The sequence below is a fragment of the Elgaria multicarinata genome, chromosome 1 (genome assembly GCF_023053635.1).
Source record: "Elgaria multicarinata webbii isolate HBS135686 ecotype San Diego chromosome 1, rElgMul1.1.pri, whole genome shotgun sequence".
Taxonomy (NCBI): domain Eukaryota; kingdom Metazoa; phylum Chordata; class Lepidosauria; order Squamata; family Anguidae; genus Elgaria; species Elgaria multicarinata.
In genome coordinates, this window is record NC_086171.1 from 27,093,812 (window position 1) to 27,113,016 (window position 19,205).

General features: G+C 40.9%; 1 protein-coding gene across 5 annotated transcripts in view; it reads left to right on the forward strand.

The window, feature by feature from the left end:
* Positions 1-17,908, forward strand: part of SVIL (supervillin) — a 133,108-nt gene extending 115,200 nt beyond the window's left edge. For all 5 annotated transcript variants that reach the window (XM_063125207.1, XM_063125196.1, XM_063125217.1 and 2 more), the window contains 6 exons: positions 2,015-2,148; positions 2,470-2,625; positions 3,962-4,105; positions 14,276-14,397; positions 16,649-16,804; positions 16,922-17,908. In XM_063125207.1, coding sequence (XP_062981277.1) covers positions 2,015-2,148; positions 2,470-2,625; positions 3,962-4,105; positions 14,276-14,397; positions 16,649-16,804; positions 16,922-17,008 — 799 coding nt within the window. In that variant the 3' untranslated portion in view covers positions 17,009-17,908. The remainder of the gene's footprint in view (positions 1-2,014; positions 2,149-2,469; positions 2,626-3,961; positions 4,106-14,275; positions 14,398-16,648; positions 16,805-16,921) is intronic.
* Positions 17,909-19,205: the final 1,297 nt, after the last annotated feature.

Below are 19,205 nucleotides of genomic sequence, written 5' to 3' on the forward strand. Positions count from 1 at the left end.
CTAGAACTCATATGTAAGAGAGAGGATGAAAAATGACTAAGTGGGGACATGGCAGAGGTTTATTAAAAAATAATGTGTTGTTTATTTTATTCATGTGAGAGATTTTCAAGCCACCCATCAAAATAGCAGTATTTCCCCAAAGCAGCATACATGGTATAATAAAGCCATATTTTAAAAATTCACATTAAAAATAGTAAACAAAGAAAAATAAAAACATTCCATTTCAATCCAGCCTCCCCATCATATAAATTACTTTTATATCCTGCCTTTCCTCCAAGGAGTTCAACGTGGCATCCATTTTTCTCACTCCTGTTTTATCATCACAACAGCCCTGCACAGTAGGTGGGTGGTGACTGGCTTGAGATCACTCAGAGCTCTGTGGCTGTCTGGGGATGTTAACCTGGGTCTTCCAGGTCCTAGTCTAACATTCTAACAACTACACTGCATTTGCTTTATAATTGCACATGATATATGGTATGGACATATGGATAAATTGAAGCTTTTCTCTCCCTCTCTCATAAAAAGAGAACTCTGGAGTCATTCGATGAAATTGATGGTGGGTGCATAAGAACAGCCATGCCGGATTATCATAGAATCATAGAATAGCAGAGTTGGAAGGGGCCTACAAGGCCATCGAGTCCAACCCCCTGCTCAATGCAGGAATCCACCCTAAAGCATCCCTGACAGATAGTTGTCCAGCTGCCTCTTGAAGGCCTCTAGTGTGGGAGAGCCCACAACCTCCCTAGGTAGCTGATTCCACCGTCGCACTGCTCTAACAGTCAGGAAGTTTTTCCTAATGTCCAGCCGGAATCTGGCTTCCTTTAACTTGAGCCCGTTATTCCGTGTCCTGCTCTCTGGGAGGATCGAGAAGAGATCCTGGCCCTCCTCTGTGAGACAACCTTTTAAGTATTTGAAGAGTGCTATCATGTCTCCCCTCAATCTTCTCTTCTCCAGGCTAAACATGCCCAGTTCTTTCAGTCTCTCTTCATAGGGCTCTGTTTCTAGACCTCTGATCATCCTGGTTGCCCTCCTCTGAACACGCTCCAGCTTGTCTGCGTCCTTCTTGAATTGTGGAGCCTAGAACTGGACGCAATACTCTAGATGAGGCCTAACCAGGGCAGAATAGAGAGGAACCAGTACCTCACGTGATTTGGAAGCTATACTTCTATTAATGCAGCCCAAAATAGCATTTGCCTTTCTTGCAGCCATATCGCACTGTTGGCTAGTCCAGGTTTCTGTTCACATAGTGGCCAACCACATGACTGTGGGAGTCCCACAAGTAGGACATTAGTGCAATATCAGGTTCCGGACGAATGCAAGAAAATACATCTTCACACAACCTATAATTTGTTTATGGAATTCACTGCCCCAAGGGGAGCACAGTTCACTGGAATGGTCACTATGAGAAACAGGATACTAACCTAGGGGGACCTTTGGACTAATCCAACAGGGCTGCTCTTTTGTCCTAAAGTTCAAGTAGCACATCCAGTTTATAATTTTTTATAGATTTAATTTTTTAAAAAAAATCTAAGATTTTTTTAAAGCACACACACACCATATTTTAAAATGTGAAACGTTTCCATATAAAACACCAGCTTCAGTTTCGCATTTTAAAATCTGTTTAAATATTTTAAAGCTATAAAATTTTAGATTTTTTTTTAGATTTTTTTTTTAAAGATTTGTAAACTGGATGCACTACTGCCTGTCATTTGTTTTGTTTTTTTGGAGTGCTGTATTACGCACATTGCCTGCATATTGGTTGGTTGGGAAAATGGCACAGAATCCATGCCTAAGCTGATGCCCTATTCGTACAAGAGTAAGGATGCAAATTGATGAGAACAATTAATTAATAGGGAATAGAAATTAAAAGAGTTGGCAGGTGGTTACTGCGTGGCATTGGTCTCATCATTTTGGGCAAAGTGACGGTGCGCAAAGTCTGTCTTGGTATGAATTGTGCTGCACCACAACTTTGCAACTATCACAGTGATGCTGATGGATGCATATTGCATTTTAGATGTCCGTTGGAAGCAGGATTGCACAGCAGTAGCAAAGTGACGATACATGAATGTGATGAAGGGTCAGAGCCATTGGGATTCTGGGATGCCTTAGGAAGAAGAGACCGGAAAGCCTACGATTGTATGTTGCAAGGTATGGTTTTATTTGGTTCTTCTGTGCAGCTTTGTTCGATAGCTCCAAGGACACTAAAATCTAGTATACCTCACTGGATAAAGTCTTTGTCTAAAAACTCTGAGCAACATTAACTCATTGGCAAGAAATTGTCATGAAATGTTGTCTGTTTTCAAGTGCCAACAGGAAATAAATCAGCAGATACATACCCTGTTACTCATCTTATGTAACAAGATCGTCTATTACCTTTATTGATTACTCACAACAGTTGTGCAAAACAAAATGTAAAATGTGTAGGTTTCTAAAATGCTAATTGAATTACTTTTTTGCTCTTCTTACAAGATCCTGGGAAGTTTAATTTCACGCCCCGCCTATTCATCCTTGGTAGTTCATCAGGGGAATTCTTAGCCACTGAATACATATATCCAGCAAGAGACCCCTCTGTGGTGAATTCTATGCCATTCCTGCAGGAAGATCTCTACACAGCTCCCCAGCCAGGTAAGTGAATGTAGTAATGTACAATACTCATATCAATTTTGCATGTGAAACTCCTAAGAAGCTCATGGCATGTAGGCAGATGAGTTTATCCAGACATACTGTGAACCTTGAAACTACCAAACCTCAGTTACTTGATTATATTCCACCCAAAGATGCAAACATATGCACAAAACAGGACTTATAAAGGACTAGCAACACTTTGCAAATCAGCAGTAGTATTATCCCTGCAGTAGCTATGCGGAATACTTTACAGTTTTCATCCTCAGTTTGCCTCCTAGTATTTTTTAAGGAATTGGTGGTGGTGTTCCCATTTTCCATATGGAAAATTGAGGAGTGACAAAGTGACATCCAAGGCTGTACAATGGACTGGTTTGCACGATAAAATAAACCATGCAGTGTAGGTGGCCGGTGGCTTGTAGTGTCATCTGAACTCGGGCGATGGGGATTGTGTGAGGCTTAAACAACCCTTCCATAACCCATGGCTTGTGGTGTCATCCGAACCTGGGCAGTGGGGGTGGTGTGAGAGTTAAATAAGCCTTGCATAACCCATGGCCTGTTCTAGGGCTCCGCCACCCAGGTTCGGACAATATGACAAGCCTTGGTGGGCTGTATTCACTGGGTCCATTACAGAGGTGAGAATTAGACCCAAGACCAAGGTGTTAGCCACTGGACCACACAGATGTTTGAGAGAAGATTAATATTCCACTTTGGGAAAATCTGTTCCCCCAATTAATTTCCAGGCTGTAGAACAGGGATAGGCAAAATGGTGCTCTCCAGATGTTTTAGACCATAATCAAGGACCATTGGTCATGCTGGCTGGGGCTTCTAGGATTTGTAGTCCAAAACATCTGGAGGGCACCAGGCTGCTTTCCCAAATGGTAGAAGCTCATAACAAAACTGGAAATGTCTTTGTGACCTGGATATTGCAGGGCCTGTTTTGCCTTGCCTAAGATGACCAAGGCTGCATGGCCTTGAAAGATCCCCTGCTGTCATAAAATTGTTTCTAGCTAACCTCTCCATCCATTCCAACAGCACCAAAGCCTCTACTAGCATAGCCGCTCAATGACTTTTTTACCGTAGAGTATTGATTAGAGAAGTAACCCCCCCCCAACAAACACACAAAACTCCTTTGTGTGCACTGTACTTTCATATACATTATCTCCAAAGTGTATAGCATTCTGCTCTGCACCAGGCTGTTTATAAAGACTTCCTGAAATGAACTAAGAGGATACTTCTCTCTCTCTCTCTCTCTCACACACACACACACACACACCAAAAAAGATATACAATGTGTAGAACAACTGTGTCATTTGACTCTTTTATTTAACTTGTGCAGCCCTCTTCCTTGTCGACAATCACCATGAAGTATACCTCTGGCAAGGCTGGTGGCCTGTGGAAAACAAGATAGCAGGATCTGCCCGAATCCGATGGGCTTCAGACAGAAAATGTGCCATGGAAACTGTCCTCCAGTACTGCAAAGGTAATAACAAACATTGGCATCTGCTTCTCATAAGAAGTTATGGGACTGTTGGCACAACATGCTAAGTTGTCAAGTGTGGGTTGTTGTTGAACCATGGATTGTTTGTTTAGCATGTTGTCTGGAACCCAAGACATTTCCCACAGGTTGGCTTACTAACCATGCAATGTGGCTTGTTAACCATTCTGAACAACCATGGCTTCTGAAAGTAGCTTGTTCAAGAAAAATAAGCCACACTGCATAGTTAACAAGCTTCCCTGCAGAAAATGACCTGAGTTCAGACAACATGCTAACCCACGGTTCAACAACAACCCACACTCAACCACTGAGTGCTAGTTAGCATGTCATGTGAACCCATCAATGCTTCTTTCCATGAATGGATCTTTTTGCAGCCCAGAGAATGAAGAGTGGGGTGCAAAAAAGTATTCCTGTGCAGGAATTTCCCTGACTTTCATTCCGTGGCGTGTTTTCCTTGTCCTCTCCAGCAGCAATCCATGGGTGCAGGGACTTCCTTTCAGCTGAAAGGAGGAAGGGGCGGATAGATTCCTTTTCCTCCGAGGAGTGATCCAGGCACCCCCTTCCTCGCTATGGCGACAGCTGCGGCAGCAACAGACATGCTGCGCCATTGCCCTGGCAACAAGTGGCAGCACCTCGCTGCAAAATGGATCCATCCACCGAGGCCGTTGCCTTCTTCCTTCGGCAGATGGATCCATTCTCCAGGGAAGCGCCACCGTGCCGCTTGATGCTAGGGCGACAGGCGCGTCGCATCTTTTGCCTCTCCCCTGCTCCGCCTCTCCCCTCCTCGTGGAATAGCGACACCCCAGTATGGTAAGCAGGAACCAGTGCCACCATTCAGTGGGGAGGGCAGAGGGAGGGGAAGAAAAGACTACCCCATGCAGAGGGTGAACTCCACCCTGCAGACAACTTTTACCATGAAGCTTTAAAGCGATATGCTACAAGTCCACACCACTCAGTCCATGGAGTGGAGTTCCCACCGAAGTGTCATCCGAACGCGGCCAGTGAGAAGCTGCAGGGCTAGCATTCATTAACAAACGTGGCACTCTGCCTCTTGGTTTAAATAAGGATTACGGGTGATTCCCTTAATAGAAAAAGCAATCATCCCACAGTTGGTGTTAACAGCTGTCACCTAGAATTCACGATTTGTTTCAACAGATGCAGATTTAGATTATGTACCATATTCTTGCTGCCATGGTGTGTTTTTGCTTTGATGTTGCCTTGTTAAGTTGTTTCTGCTTCCACTGTTGCTGAACACATGTGTATTTTGGCCGTCTTGAGGCCCAGTATTGGGCAAAAGGCAGGATACAAATAATAATAATAATAATAATAATAATAATAATAATAATAATAATAATAATAATAATAATAATATGATGTGCATTTGACCTAACTTAGGTTCTTGTCTTTAAAAGGTTATGCAATGATAGTTGAAATGGCTCCTGCATCTTGCTGCTGCAAACAAAAATGGTTGTGCCCCTAGTTACAGACTTGAATCTGCATTGTTTTCAATGGGATCAGAGGAGCTAATCCAGACTTTGTGAAGCTGAGTTTTATAAAAGCAGCCCTAAGAGATTTGTGTCACCGTAGCATCACCAAAAACAAGTCCTAGCATTGCACTATGCTGACGAGGGGGTGGAGTCATGCAAATAGGAGTAAGTTTGACTTCAGTAACTGGGCAAGAATAATGCTTGGCCCACGCCCCAGTAACGTCTCTAAGTGTAGAGTCAACGTCAGGAATTGGTGTGACCAGGCACCTATCCAGACCCACATCTCTGCAGAGGGCTGCTGCCAAGTCCTCCTGGCCCCTTCTGCTACCTCTCTTAATTTGCCTACCCATTCTTTCCCTTTGGCCAAGATAAGAACATAAGTCCATCTAGTCCAGCATTCAGTTTACACAGTGGCCAACCAGCTGCCCAGGGGAAACCCACAAACAGGACATGAGAACAACAGCACTGTCCTGCTCATGTTCCCCAGCAACTGGTGTACATAAGCTTACTGTCTCTGACACTGGAGGTAGCATATTGCTATCAGGACTAGTAACCATTTCCCTGACTAGTAGCCTACTCTTCCAGGAATATGTCCAAATTGGTGGCCATCACTACATCTTGTGGTAGCAAATTACATAGTTTAATGATGCGCTGTGTGAAGAAGCATTTCCTTTTATTTGTCCTGCATCTCCCACCAGTCAGCTTCCTGGGATGAAAACAGGTTCAGGTATAACAGGAGAGGATTTGCAATGAGCAGTGGGGCGGGGGAGAGAGAAGAGGGGGGAAAGGAGGAGGAGGAGCCCATTAGCCAGCTCTGTCCCTAGCAAGTGAGCGGACGATAAGGGTGAGATAAAGGAGCTGCTGGCAGCAAGATAGATGGGGGGTGCACTGAGTGCCCTCCAAAACCTGGATCCAGCACTGTCTTGAGTTTTGCCCATTTACGTTACATTTATGGGGAAAGCCAAACAGTTCTCTTATAAGGGAGAAAAGTAAAATACTGCCCTTGAGAGCAGTGATGGCAAAAGCTGTGCTTGCAGCCCTCCCCCCCCCACTCCGCCCTCACTGGCAGAGATCCAATGGTGTAGAGCCTGTGGGCCCATCGCCCCGTGGAACTGCACGCCTGAAAGGGGCATGGGAGAGCTGGAGAGGCGGACAGACGGCACTCCGTTCAGGCTTGCCAATTCGACACATTTGGATTTGTGTCAAATAGTTGGGGGCAAATTCAAGCAGCTTCCACAGTGGTAGATGGGACACCAACATACTCTTAAATGCACATTAGGAGATTAAACTGTATCCTATTTACTTGCTGCTGCTGCTTACATGAATTTAACGCTTGAACGTCCGTATTTAAAAAGACACCCCGACAAATGTCAAACCAGTTGTTTTGGAACCAAACATTAGGCCTCCAAATGAGCATTCGATGCCTGTCTGTTGGATGATTTTATGAGGTGGGGAAGGGGGGGGGTCCTGCGATAATACATGGATTTCTCCAGCGATCTGTTTGTCAGCCCGTGTAGGTGATGACTCAGTTCTGTAGGGAGCTTTTTCTATGCTGTGCAGGTCAGACATCCATATAGAATGTTTAGAAAAAAATGTCTGCAACTAAGTGAGATGGATTCAAGCCTTTGTTGTTGTTACCTCTGGATCGAGGCAGGGAACAACATTAAATACAAAAATACCCTAAAATGCATAAAACTGATTTTAACAGTAGCTGCAGTAGAGCAGTCCAGTCCTCAGCATTTTATTTATTACATTTATACCCCAGCTTTCTTTCAAAGACCTCAAGGTGGGATACATAGGATCCCCCAGGTGATCTCTCACCTGGACCTATGTGGCTTCCGCATGGTTGCTGCATCACATGCCTTCAGACCCTGCTGTCTGAAGCAGTTAAAGCTCTCTTTAAGGACTAAGAATGGCCTCCACCAGTCAAAGTAGGGCTCAGTACTGGGCTCAGTCAACTACTGTTCTGTTTTGATATGTAAGATAACTACTTTTACTTACTTACTTCAAATTATTTTCATCCAGCCCAAACAACTTAACAGCTTTTATATTGTATATTGTATTTGTGTTTTTAGATGGTTGGTTGTTTTATTATGCTTTTCATGGTTTTGATTTTTGTGAACCGCCCAGAGAGCTTCGGCTATTGGGCGGTATAAAAATGTAATAAATAAAAAAATAATATATATATATATAAATATATGCTGATATAAAATCAGATAGATAAAACATGCAGCAGCACTAACATCAGAATGAAAGCAATTTTCATTCAAACAGCAGAGATCTAATCATAAAGAGCCTATGGAATAAAAAAGGCTTTCAGGGTCTAAAAATGGAGAGGCAGAGCTTGTTGGATCTCCCTGGGAAGGAATTCTGCAACTGCGGTGCCACCACTCAGCAGGTCCTGTTCCTGGTACCCATCAAATCAGTATCAGTAAAGCAGGGCTTCTGAAGATGGGGGCGGAGCTTGGCAGCCATGGCGGTGGCAGGTTTCTTCTGAGGCTCTGAGCGGCGTTGCCGGAAAAAGCAATTATCTATTTTTTAATGGGCATAAATCTTTGAGCAAACGACAGGAAATGATTATAAAAGCTATCGGAGCTGGAAAGTGTTGAGAAGAGCCGATGGGATGAGGTGAGCTTGACGGAATGTCTTTATAAACTGCAGAGGCGAAACCGAAAGTAACATGATTGATGTCGCAGTTTGAAAAGAAAGAACTTATGCTTGTTAGACGTTGATCTGATTTACAGCGATCCTCACTTCTCATCCTTTATCTTAAGTTGGGAAGATTGAAATACTGGCTTTGAAGTTGTTTGCTGTAATCTTTGTAAAGTGGAAAGTGGAAGCTGTTTGCGGTGTGCCGAGAAGGGGGGGGGAAGGGGAAGAAACAGCATTCTGTGAGGGAGATGTGGGATTTTGAGAAACTGTGAATGATTGGATCTGATCCCCTCTAGTGAATGCTGTTGTGAACTGAATATATTTCCTCCCCCTCGGGAAGAAAGTGGTGTGATTGGCACATAGAAGAGAAGCCAGTAAAAGTTGCTAAGGAAGTGGGGGCTCTAAGATTTATGCCCTACTCAGAAGGGTCCTATGTCCAACATTAAAAAAAAGATTAAGAAGTGGGAAAAGTTGAATAGACAAAAAAAGAAACCTTCAAATCATAATTTAACCCACCTCTCCCACCTGGAAGATACAGCCCCTGGAACAGACCAGGAAGACGAAGTTATAGACCCAGTTTCTTTGGATACAGTACCAAATAAAGAAAAGAATATGGCTGAAGGGGGAAAAGCAATGGACAGCAACTTTCCCTCCCTAGCAGAAATTAAGGCAGTTATTGTAGAGAATAATATCATCATTTTTAAAAAAATGGATCTGCAAATGAATGAATTTAGACAACAAATGCGTGTTCTTTCGGATAAGATCGCAGAAAACTCGGATAAGATCAAAGAGATAGAGGCAAAAGCGGAATTGGACCAGAAGAAGCAAGAGGCCTTTGAAAAATCAACAAATATTCAATTTAAGGAATGGGAATTACGTCTGATCGCCTTGGAAGACCAATCTCGTAGATCTTCGATTCGAATAAAGCAGCTGAAGCAGATACAAGGAGAAGATCTTAGAGAAATCATTCTGAACTGGTTCAAAGAGCTGATGCCTGACATACCAATAGATGGATCGGATCTGGACCGAGTCCACCGCGTGGGGGGGCAAAACTACAAAGGGACTAGAGATATTTTGGTGAAATTTGGTAACTATTATAAAAAAGAGCAAATCATGAAAGAATTGAGATCTTTGACCCAGTTACAATATAAAGGCAAAGCAGTGCAAATTTATAATGATCTTTCTCAACATACATTAAATTGGAGACGGAGTATTAAACCAATAACTGGAATGTTAATGCAGAACAAAATTCCATACGCATGGGGTTACCCGGTTTTCTTAAGATTTACATATGGGAGGAGGGAACACAGAGTAACCTCATTGGATCAAGGTAAAGAATTGCTGAAGAGGCTGGGTCTGGATGGGGAAGCAAATGGGGCTGGAGTGGGTGGGGGAGGGAATGAGGCTGGGACATCTGGAGAGTAAGAGAATTGTTAATTATGTTTGGAGATAATTGCAAATAGAAATGCTAATATAGAAACCTGCCGGCCAGGCGCAGCACTGCCTCCCCCCCCCCTTTAAAGTAGATGGCTGGAGTACTAGACTCACGGGGATATGGGGGGGGATTAGAGTGGGGGGGTGGGGAGGGGGGGAAGGTAGGAGAGGAGGGATTGGGGTAGGAGGGTGGGGGTTTTATGTATGGAGTTTGTTTTTTTATGTAAGCAAGTTTGAATTGCTGAGCACAAGGGATCGGAAAAGATTTCAAAAGGGTGATTATGGATAAAAAGATAAAGGTATCAACACTCAATGTTAAAGGTTTGGGGGCAGTCGTGAAAAGGAAGAGAATAGAACAAATGTTTAATAAAGAGGGATCAGATATTATAATGGTCCAAGAGACACACCAAGGCTCCGAGAATTCGAATATGATAAAATTAAAGTGGTTAGCCTATTATGAAAAGTCATTAGGGACATCGAAAAAAAATGGAGTGGCCACTTTGATTTCAAAAAAAAGTGGGTTTATATTAGAAGAAGTAAAAAAGGATGATAAGGGCAGATATCTTATGTTAAAAGGTAAAATTGAGGGAAAGGTCTATACTTTGATTAATGTTTATGCCCCAAATGAGAGGCATAGAGAGTTTTTTATAAAGTTGTTTAAAGAAATAGAAGAATTTAAGGAGGGGTATGCTATATTAGCTGGGGATTTTAATATGGTTATGGATAATAAACGGGACAGGTCAAATCCCACTAATGTTGAAAAGAGGAACAATATGACTATATTGAATAAATTAGTAAAAGAAAATGATTATTTAGATTCGTGGCGTTTACTTAACGGGAATAGGCCTGGATTTTCATACTTTTCCCCAGTTCATCATACATACTCCAGGATAGATTATATATTTGTTTCAAAAGATTTTGCAACGAGGATTTGTAAAATGGAAATGGGGGTAATAAAAGTAACTGATCATGCCTTGTTAAGTCTAGAATTTACAGTTAAGAAAGATTATAAAGAGGCATATAGATGGAAGCTGAATACAAAGATATTGAAATACAATAAAATAGTAGATAAAATTCGGAAGGAACTGTCGGAGTCATGGGAAATTAATGAAAAAGGAGGAACAGCTGGGTCAGTCATTTGGGACACCATGAAGGCTGTAGCAAGAGGAATCTGTATTAGAGAAACATGTAGTTTAAAAAGACAACAACGTGCAGAACAGGAAAAGTTAGAGATAGAAATTAAAAACTTGGAGGAAAGATATTGGCGAGTTAAAGATAAATATAAATTAGTGGAAATACAAGCTAAGAAGAAACAATTAGAAAATTTAAATATAGAAGAGATTCAAAAGAATTTAATGTATATGAAAAGGGAATATTTTGAAAACAGTGATAAGAACTCGAGGTTGCTTGCCAAGCTCACACAAAAAGAAAAAGGGAGGAATGGGATAGAAACGTTGAAAGATAGCCGAGGGAATTATTGTCATGCAATGAAAGCTAAAATAAAAATTTTTCAGGAATTCTATCAGGAATTGTATAAGGGTAAAGAAATTCAACAAGAAAAGGTGGAGGAGTATATTGGAAGGTTTATAAAGAAGGGAATAAAATTAGAATATAAGGAGTTAATGGAGTCAGTAATAACTCAAAGAGAAGTTGAAGAGGTTATTGATAAGTTAAAAGTGGGTAAATCACCGGGAGCAGATGGTTTGGGTCCAGAATATTATAAGGTCTTCAAAGACTGTTTAGTTCCAAAATTAATGGAACTTTATAATAGGATATTATCAGGAGAGAAGATACCTGAATCATGGGAACATTCAGTGATAATTCTGATCCCAAAACCAGATAAAGATTTGACTAATCCCGATTCTTATAGACCTATTTCTTTAATAAATCAGGATGCAAAATTTTTTACATCTATTATGGCCAAACGGCTAAATAAATTTTTGGCAGAATATATAGGAGCAGATCAATGTGGGTTTGTGGTAGGAAGGCATATGCATAATTTAGTGGGTAGAGTTTTAAATGTAATAAATGTAATAAAAAAAGCAAATATTAAGGCAGGTATTATGGCATTAGATATTTTTAAAGCTTTTGATTGTGTGAGCTGGCAGGCACTAAAGAGTATTATAGATAAATTGGGATTTGGAAATAAATTTAAAAATGTAATAGAACAGCTATATTCCCAAAATACGGCGGTAGTGGTGGTAAATGACGGACTTACTGAAAAGATACGACTAGCCAGAGGAACAAGACAAGGATGTCCGCTCTCGCCGGTCCTGTTTGTAATGGTTATGGAAGTTTTGGCGAAGGCACTAAGGGAGGATGAAGAGTTAGAAGGAATTGGAGAGGTAAGGGAAATAAAGTTAAACATGTTTGCGGATGACACTTTATTGACCATTAAGAATCCATTAAGAAAATTAGAAAGAATTAAATATCAGTTGAGGGAATTTGAGGAAATTACAGGGTTAAAAATAAATTGGTCTAAATCAGAGATGATGTTGTTTAACTATACCAAGAAGGAAGAAAAGGATTGGGAATTTAAGGGAATGGAATTGAAAGTTAAGAATGAGATTAAATATTTGGGAATTAAAATTACAAAAAATGTAGAGAATCTTGAAAAGGAAAATTTAACGAGGTTAAAGAAAGAGGTATTCGAGAAATTGGAGAAATATAAAAGATTAAATTTATCTTGGTTCGGAAGAATAGCCTTAATAAAAATGAAGATATTAGCTAAAATTAATTTTGTATTTAGAATGTTACCTATAAAAATATCAGAAACCGAGATAAAAAGTTGGCAAAATATTATTAATAAATATTGTAATGGAGAAAAGAGAGCAAGAGTGAATAAAAATAATTGGTACCTAAGCCAAAAAAAGGGGGGAATGGGTCTCCCAAACATAAAATTATACTACGTAGCAAATAGATTAAGACATGTTGTAGAAGCAATTATGGGAGTAGGAGATTTATATTGGATGGAAGAAAAAACCATAAATAAGGTAGAGATGAATTTGGAGAATGTTTTTTTTAAAGACGGAGGAAGAAAGTGGGTTGGAAGTATAGATAATCCACTCCTGAGGACTCAATGGGAAATTTGGAGTAAATTTAAAGGGAAGCTGCTTCCGAGCAACTCTCCCTTAGCACCGATAATAATGTTAAAGAATTTCCCAGAGGCTCTAAAGGGTAGATTATGTAAAATATTAAAAGAGAAAAATAAAATAAGATTAAAGGATTGGGTAAGAGATATTAAAACAAGAGAGGATATGGAAAATTTGTTAAAGGAGAAGAAGCTATCTTGGTTAGAATATGGTCAATTAGAGCAATGGAATAAAAAGTGGATTAAAGATAATAGAATGTGCAGAAAGATGACGAGGTTTGAAGAAATAGTAGTAAGTAAGGAGGAAGGGAAAGGAGGGAGTATAGTTTCAAAAGGATTAATGAGTGAAATATATAAAATATTGTTAGAGAAGGAGTTTAGAGAGAATACAGAGAAAATGGTTTGGGAATCAGATTTGAAGATACAAATAGGGCGACAGAGCTGGGAGGGACTATGGAAACAAAGAGTGTTGAGAAGTTTATCAGTAAGAATAAAGGAGAATTATTTTAAAATCCTATGGAGGTGGTACCTAACCCCGGTTAGATTGAATAAGATAAGTGATCAACATTCAGCAAATTGTTGGAGAGGTTGTGGGGAAAAAGGAACGTATTTACATATGTGGTGGCAATGCAAATATGTACAAAGATTATGGAAGATGGTGTTCTCAGAAATTGAAGAAATAGTGGGAATGAAAATAGAACAAACACCAAAAATAGCATTGCTGTCACTATTTGAAGATATAAAGTGTGGAAAAGGAACTATAGAGCTGATATCGAATTTGTTGGTTGCAGCACGACTGATGGTAGCTAGGAACTGGAAGGTCCAAGGGGAATATTCTATTGAGGAATGGTACAAAGAAGTATGGGATATAGCCATTAATGATAAACTGACATGTAATATTAAGTGGAGAAAAGGCGTAACTAAAATAAATGAGTTTGAAGGAATTTGGAAACAGTTCCTAGTGTTTGTGTTTACTAAGGGAAGTGGGAAACCACCAGCAGAAGAAACGATCAGATTTTGGACTCAAGAATGATCCCGAGGTGGGGGGTGCACTTTTATGTTAAGAACGAAGATGTTGTAGTATGATAAGGTATATGTAATAGTTTTTGATATTTGTACTCAACAATCATTCAATATGTATGCAGCAGATATTTGATGTTTTTTTTTCTTATTGTGTTTTGTTTCAGTTATATTTTGGTAATGTTTATCTATGTTTATATAGTGTTGAAAATGAATAAAAATTAAAAAAAAAAAAAGGGCTTCTGAAGATGATCTTAGTGCTCAGACAGATTTGTATAGGCTAAGGAGATCCATCCTCAAGATAACCTGGACCTAGACTATTTAGGGTTGTGTCGGTTATGAGCATTTTATGAGAATGATTCAGAATAGGAAACTTTTTTTTTAGTAGTGAATAATTCACTAAAAGAGAGTAAAGGAAGATTATTCGTAGTTATTTTGAGCATTAATATTTACATTTTTTTTCATGTGTAGGAAAGAATGTGAAGAAACCTCCTAAATCTTACCTAATTCATGCTGGTCTTGAGCCTCTAACATTCACCAATATGTTTCCCAGCTGGGAACACAGGGAAGATATTGCTGAGATCACTGAAATGGTAAATGAACCTTTTTCATCACCTTCCTCAGTTTTCCATGCGCTGCTGGAAATGTAGGTGCATCATGCTGGGAAGCACTAATATCCTGGGGATTAACCTGAATAAGAAGCATCTTGAGGAGGGAGGGAGGGTTTAAAACAATAGGCATGGATGGGTTCTGACTGAAATTTTCTTACGTATTCAGCATAAATTTTCCAGAGCTCAAGGAAATGTTGCAATATTTGAAAAACGGAGAGATCTAGCTAAAAAAGATGTGTTCTCTTGGTAAAAGGAACTGATTGGGTGTTGGCTGCTACTTATCTTTCTCAGAAACCTGCTGTCCTGGATTTGTGGAAAAACCAGGATTTGCCATAGTTCCAGCTTCCTTTTCAAAATATAGCATACCACTTCAATTAGAAATGCAAAATTAAAACAAAACTTCAGACACTAATGTGGAAAATGCATAATTAAATCAAAGGGTGGGATCCAATGTGACCCCTCCCCCTGCCCACCCCCCACCCTTCTTTAAAAGCCCCTCCAGAGGATCATAGGGGATGTACCAGACATTGTGAGCTCTGTCTTCCCTGAAGGGCAGTCCCTGAAATCGTGAACTTGCATGAGTGGTACATGATTCCTTCCCCCAATTTCAGGTGACCTCCCCTTTCCCACTGCAGCCCATAAGTCCCAGTCCAGAGCGTTCAGGAAGTCCCACCGCCTCTAGAGAGGTTTTGGGGGGATGCAGGAGAAAGGAAAGATCCATTGCCTGAGTGGATTCTACTCAACATCTTTCTTTGGGTGGGTTACTTTTTGAACGGTTAAATTATGTTCCTTCTGCCTTTGCCTCCAAAACTGGTCAGGGCTCTTTGGATGAATGGTACCTTTTGAATGCCTGTTGGAGTTGGCCCTATTGGGGGCACAAACGACTTCTTCTTTTAATGCATTGTTACTCACCACTAAGCCTTCAGGCTGGGATGAGCTAGATGTGGGATTGTTCACACAATCAGTGGGGGAAACAATGTGGCATCTGTTGTTGTCCCTGCGCATGCTTGTTGTGCAACTGGGAGTACTCTAATTCCTCATGTTGTATGATGTCTTCGCATCCAACATGGCGGCCTTCAAGTGCACCTGGTGTACAGTGCAGGCGTAGTGTGTAGTGAAACTGAACTATGCCCATGCCGGGTTCAGATGACATGGCAACCTGCAGTGCAGGGTGGGTAATTGGGGTAATCCTGGTTGTGTGACCAGCATGCAACCATGTGCAGCAGCCAATCAGATGGGCAGTTGAATCTTACTTCAATGCTGATAATAGGACAGTGTCCTCCACTAGACCTGAGGGCAGCTGTCTAGCTTAGGGAATACCGAAAAAAGCCAGAGACAAAGGAGTTTAAAAAAGGATGTTTAATACAATAAAATAACTTCTGTGCTGTTTATAGGAGATGATGGGTGTGTGTGTGTTATGAAGCAGATGATATCCCTTACATTCTAAGAAATACCCTGAGGAAGGACCTAAGAGTCCGAAACTCGTCAGGGTTCTTTTATTGTTTTAAACACCCTTTTTCTGGTGCTTTGGGGGGGCATTTCCTGTGGGGTTCTCCCCATTTTTGGCTTTAGCTTAGGGGATGCAAGACATCCCCTGAATGTGGCACATGCTGTTCTGCCCTCCAGTACTTTGCTGCTGCTTGTTCACCACCCTGCCTGATGCCCTCTTGAACGAATGCTGCAACATGGCAGCACCAGCATGCTTCAGCGGAAGCAGAGCAACGTATGTACACACATGCTACCTACTGGAGCGCATGGCCCGGGCTCTTTGGCTGTAGAAGTAGTCAGGGTTCCCCCCCCTCTCCCAGTGTTATTATCTGTGAGGCATTGGGAGAAAGCAACCTGGCAAAGCAGGCAGTACAGGCCAGTAATAAGCGAGCATTGCGTCCAAACATGGCCAGTGAAAGGAAGGCTTTGGCAATGCTAATGCTCCCCTTGGAAGGATGGAATCATAAAAGGGGTTGGGAGAGATGGTGTTTGCCAGCCACCAGGAGGAGCCCTGGAAGAAATGTCACTGACACCTGGCAGGCAGTTATGGCAAAATAAGTTGAGCTGGGGATAGAGGGGAAATTCATCCCTTGAACCCCCTATAGAGAATATTTGGCTGAGTCTTCAATATTATCCATGGTCCAATCGATATATTCTGAACCAGCTGAGTATTCGAACCTAGCAAGTTGTTTCATTTAGGTTTTTCCCTCCTAAATGGCCTCTCTTGAACGGTTTTTTTTCCTAGGATGCTGAAGCTTCTAATCAGATTATCCTTGTAGAAGATGTGCTGGCCAAACTGTGCAAAAAGCTGTACCCGCTGGCTGATCTCTTAGCGAGGCCTCTCCCTGAGGGAGTGGATCCACTAAATCTGGAAATCTATCTTTCGGATGAGGACTTTGAGGTAAACAGGAAGAAATCGCTCATGGCCATCTCTCGGCTTTGCATTGCTTTGACTTTCATACCGTTTGAGTGCGTCCTCTTTAATAATTGCCTGCCTGTTCCTTCTGTTTTATTTCAGTCTGCATTACAGATGACAAGAGAAGACTATAATGCACTGCCTTCCTGGAAACAGGTGAACCTCAAAAAGGCAAAAGGGCTTTTCTAAAGAGCGTGGTGCTGGTAATTACTCAAGGGCTACAGCTGGAGCAGGATCTGTTGTCATTTTCAACACCTCTTGGACGAGCAGCAGCAGGATAAACTGGCGCACATCTGTTTTTCACGAAGCAAACTAAAGTCTATTCTAAAATCATGTAATATTGTAAATGTGTGAGAGAACTCTTTGGCAAACTCTTACTTTGTGGGGAGGGTAGGTAATGTTTATGAATCGTGTTTTTCTTTGTACTTTTAGCAGTAGTTTCTCAGACTGCTGCTGTAACTGATCTTTTGGCTACGTACACTATTTGCCATTTGGGGTTTTGAAGACGTTCCCCTTTGTAAAGTGTTATTTTGTTAAAGCTGTGGATTTTCAGAAAGAATTTATATTTATATGAAACACATAGGACAAGGATGTATTTAACAATGCAACATGTATTATTCACTTTCAAGACTTCCGTCAAGGAAATTTCAGGAAAGTAGCTGGACAGTGTGGTTGCTTGTACTGGACTAGATAAACCACCGATGTGTGCACGCTCTCTCTCTCTCTCTCTCTCTCTCTCTAGCATTCAGAATGGTTTCTCTTTTTAATAGGCAATGAATTGGTCTCAGTGCTGCTTCAGGTGCTAAACTGAACAAAGCATTATCACACGGGTTTCTTGGCGAACTCTTCGAATCTATCTTTGATATCCCAAAAATGTATAGTGCCTTGGTTTTTTTTGTGTACAGTTTATATACAAAAAGATTGGTCTGCTTTTTGATGATGGCTCAGAACCGTCTCCTCTGCTCTACTTTTATAATAGTAGAAAATTAAGAAAAAACATCTCAATTTCTAATAACTTGTTGCAAACATAAACTGTCTTTTGTGACAAAGACTTAAAGCAAAGCTTCAGAATAAACTCTTAGCAATGCATGGATGTGTCCTTATTCTAACCCATGCGGTCTGCAATAAATAACTGTTTCTATAATAAAGCCTCTACTTTCACAGATGACCTTAGGAAATATTTGCAGTGTTGTGCTGTGACAAAGAAGCAGCAGCTGATTCTGAGAAATGTATTCCTTGATAAAGTTAAAATTAGTACACATGATCCAAAGCTTCATGTGCACAGCAACTTGTCACCACCCTCTTTTCATGAAAAGAAGTGTTCTGTGCAAGCAATAAAGATTCCCTATTATACACTGAGAGTTCCCAGCTCATTAGAGAATGGTGCCAGCCTCATATGTACATCAGAGCAATTTCTGTGTTCTCGGGGCCCTTCTGTTTCTAGACATCTGAACCTTCACATGTGTTCAGGGTCTATGACATTGTCTAGTAAGAAGGGCTTCACAGGTGTGGAACACATGGGATTAGTTGTCATTTATGGGAGAGGTGGGGCTGAGGAGTGGATACCTTTCTGGAAAGTTTCCTTGGCACTGCCTTAGACCCATTGAGATCAATAGGACTTAATTTAGTCAACTCAAGACCCATTGATTTCAGTGGGTTTACTCTATTTTGAGACTCATGGATTCTTTTCCTTTATGAGTGGAAATGAAAGCAAAGTTTATCATAGCTTGATTAAGACAAATGGGAGCCAAATGAAACTGGTCTGGTGTGTAGATTCAGTCCATGCCTAGATCTTGGCTGACTTCTGATGCGCTGGACAACATCAAATTTGCCAAGGATTTGTTTAGAAATTCTTGTAACCTAACTTTTATGGCATCAAATTCAATTTATTTCAACAAAGCATGTATAGCCGTATCCATTACAGGTTGATTTACTTTGGAACTATTCCAATACACTTGAAAGACATCCCCACCTCACCACCTCAGTTTTGAACCATCAGAGCTAACAGTATACGGTATTGTATTTTCCATGCTTGAAAATTCAGGAAAGCACTTCAGTGGAATGTAGGGACTGAATATTACTTTACAGTGAGAAAACCTTCAAGCCATTGTTGCTAAGTGACATGATGATCTATTCAGAGGCTGTTCTTAACCTGACCCAATCAAATGCAATCAAAGCACATTCACTGAATTGACTGGATCAAGTGGGATTGGCTGGCCCACAAACCCACCATCTTTAAAAGTGTTTTGATGTCAAATGCTGTCTAAAGATATCAATAAATGCCATTGATCTATAGCTAAAAGGAAACAACTAGAAGTTATGAGCTATTCTTCCATGACATGTATAACTATCAGGTTGAGCTTAAATTCTGGGCCAAGTATTCTTA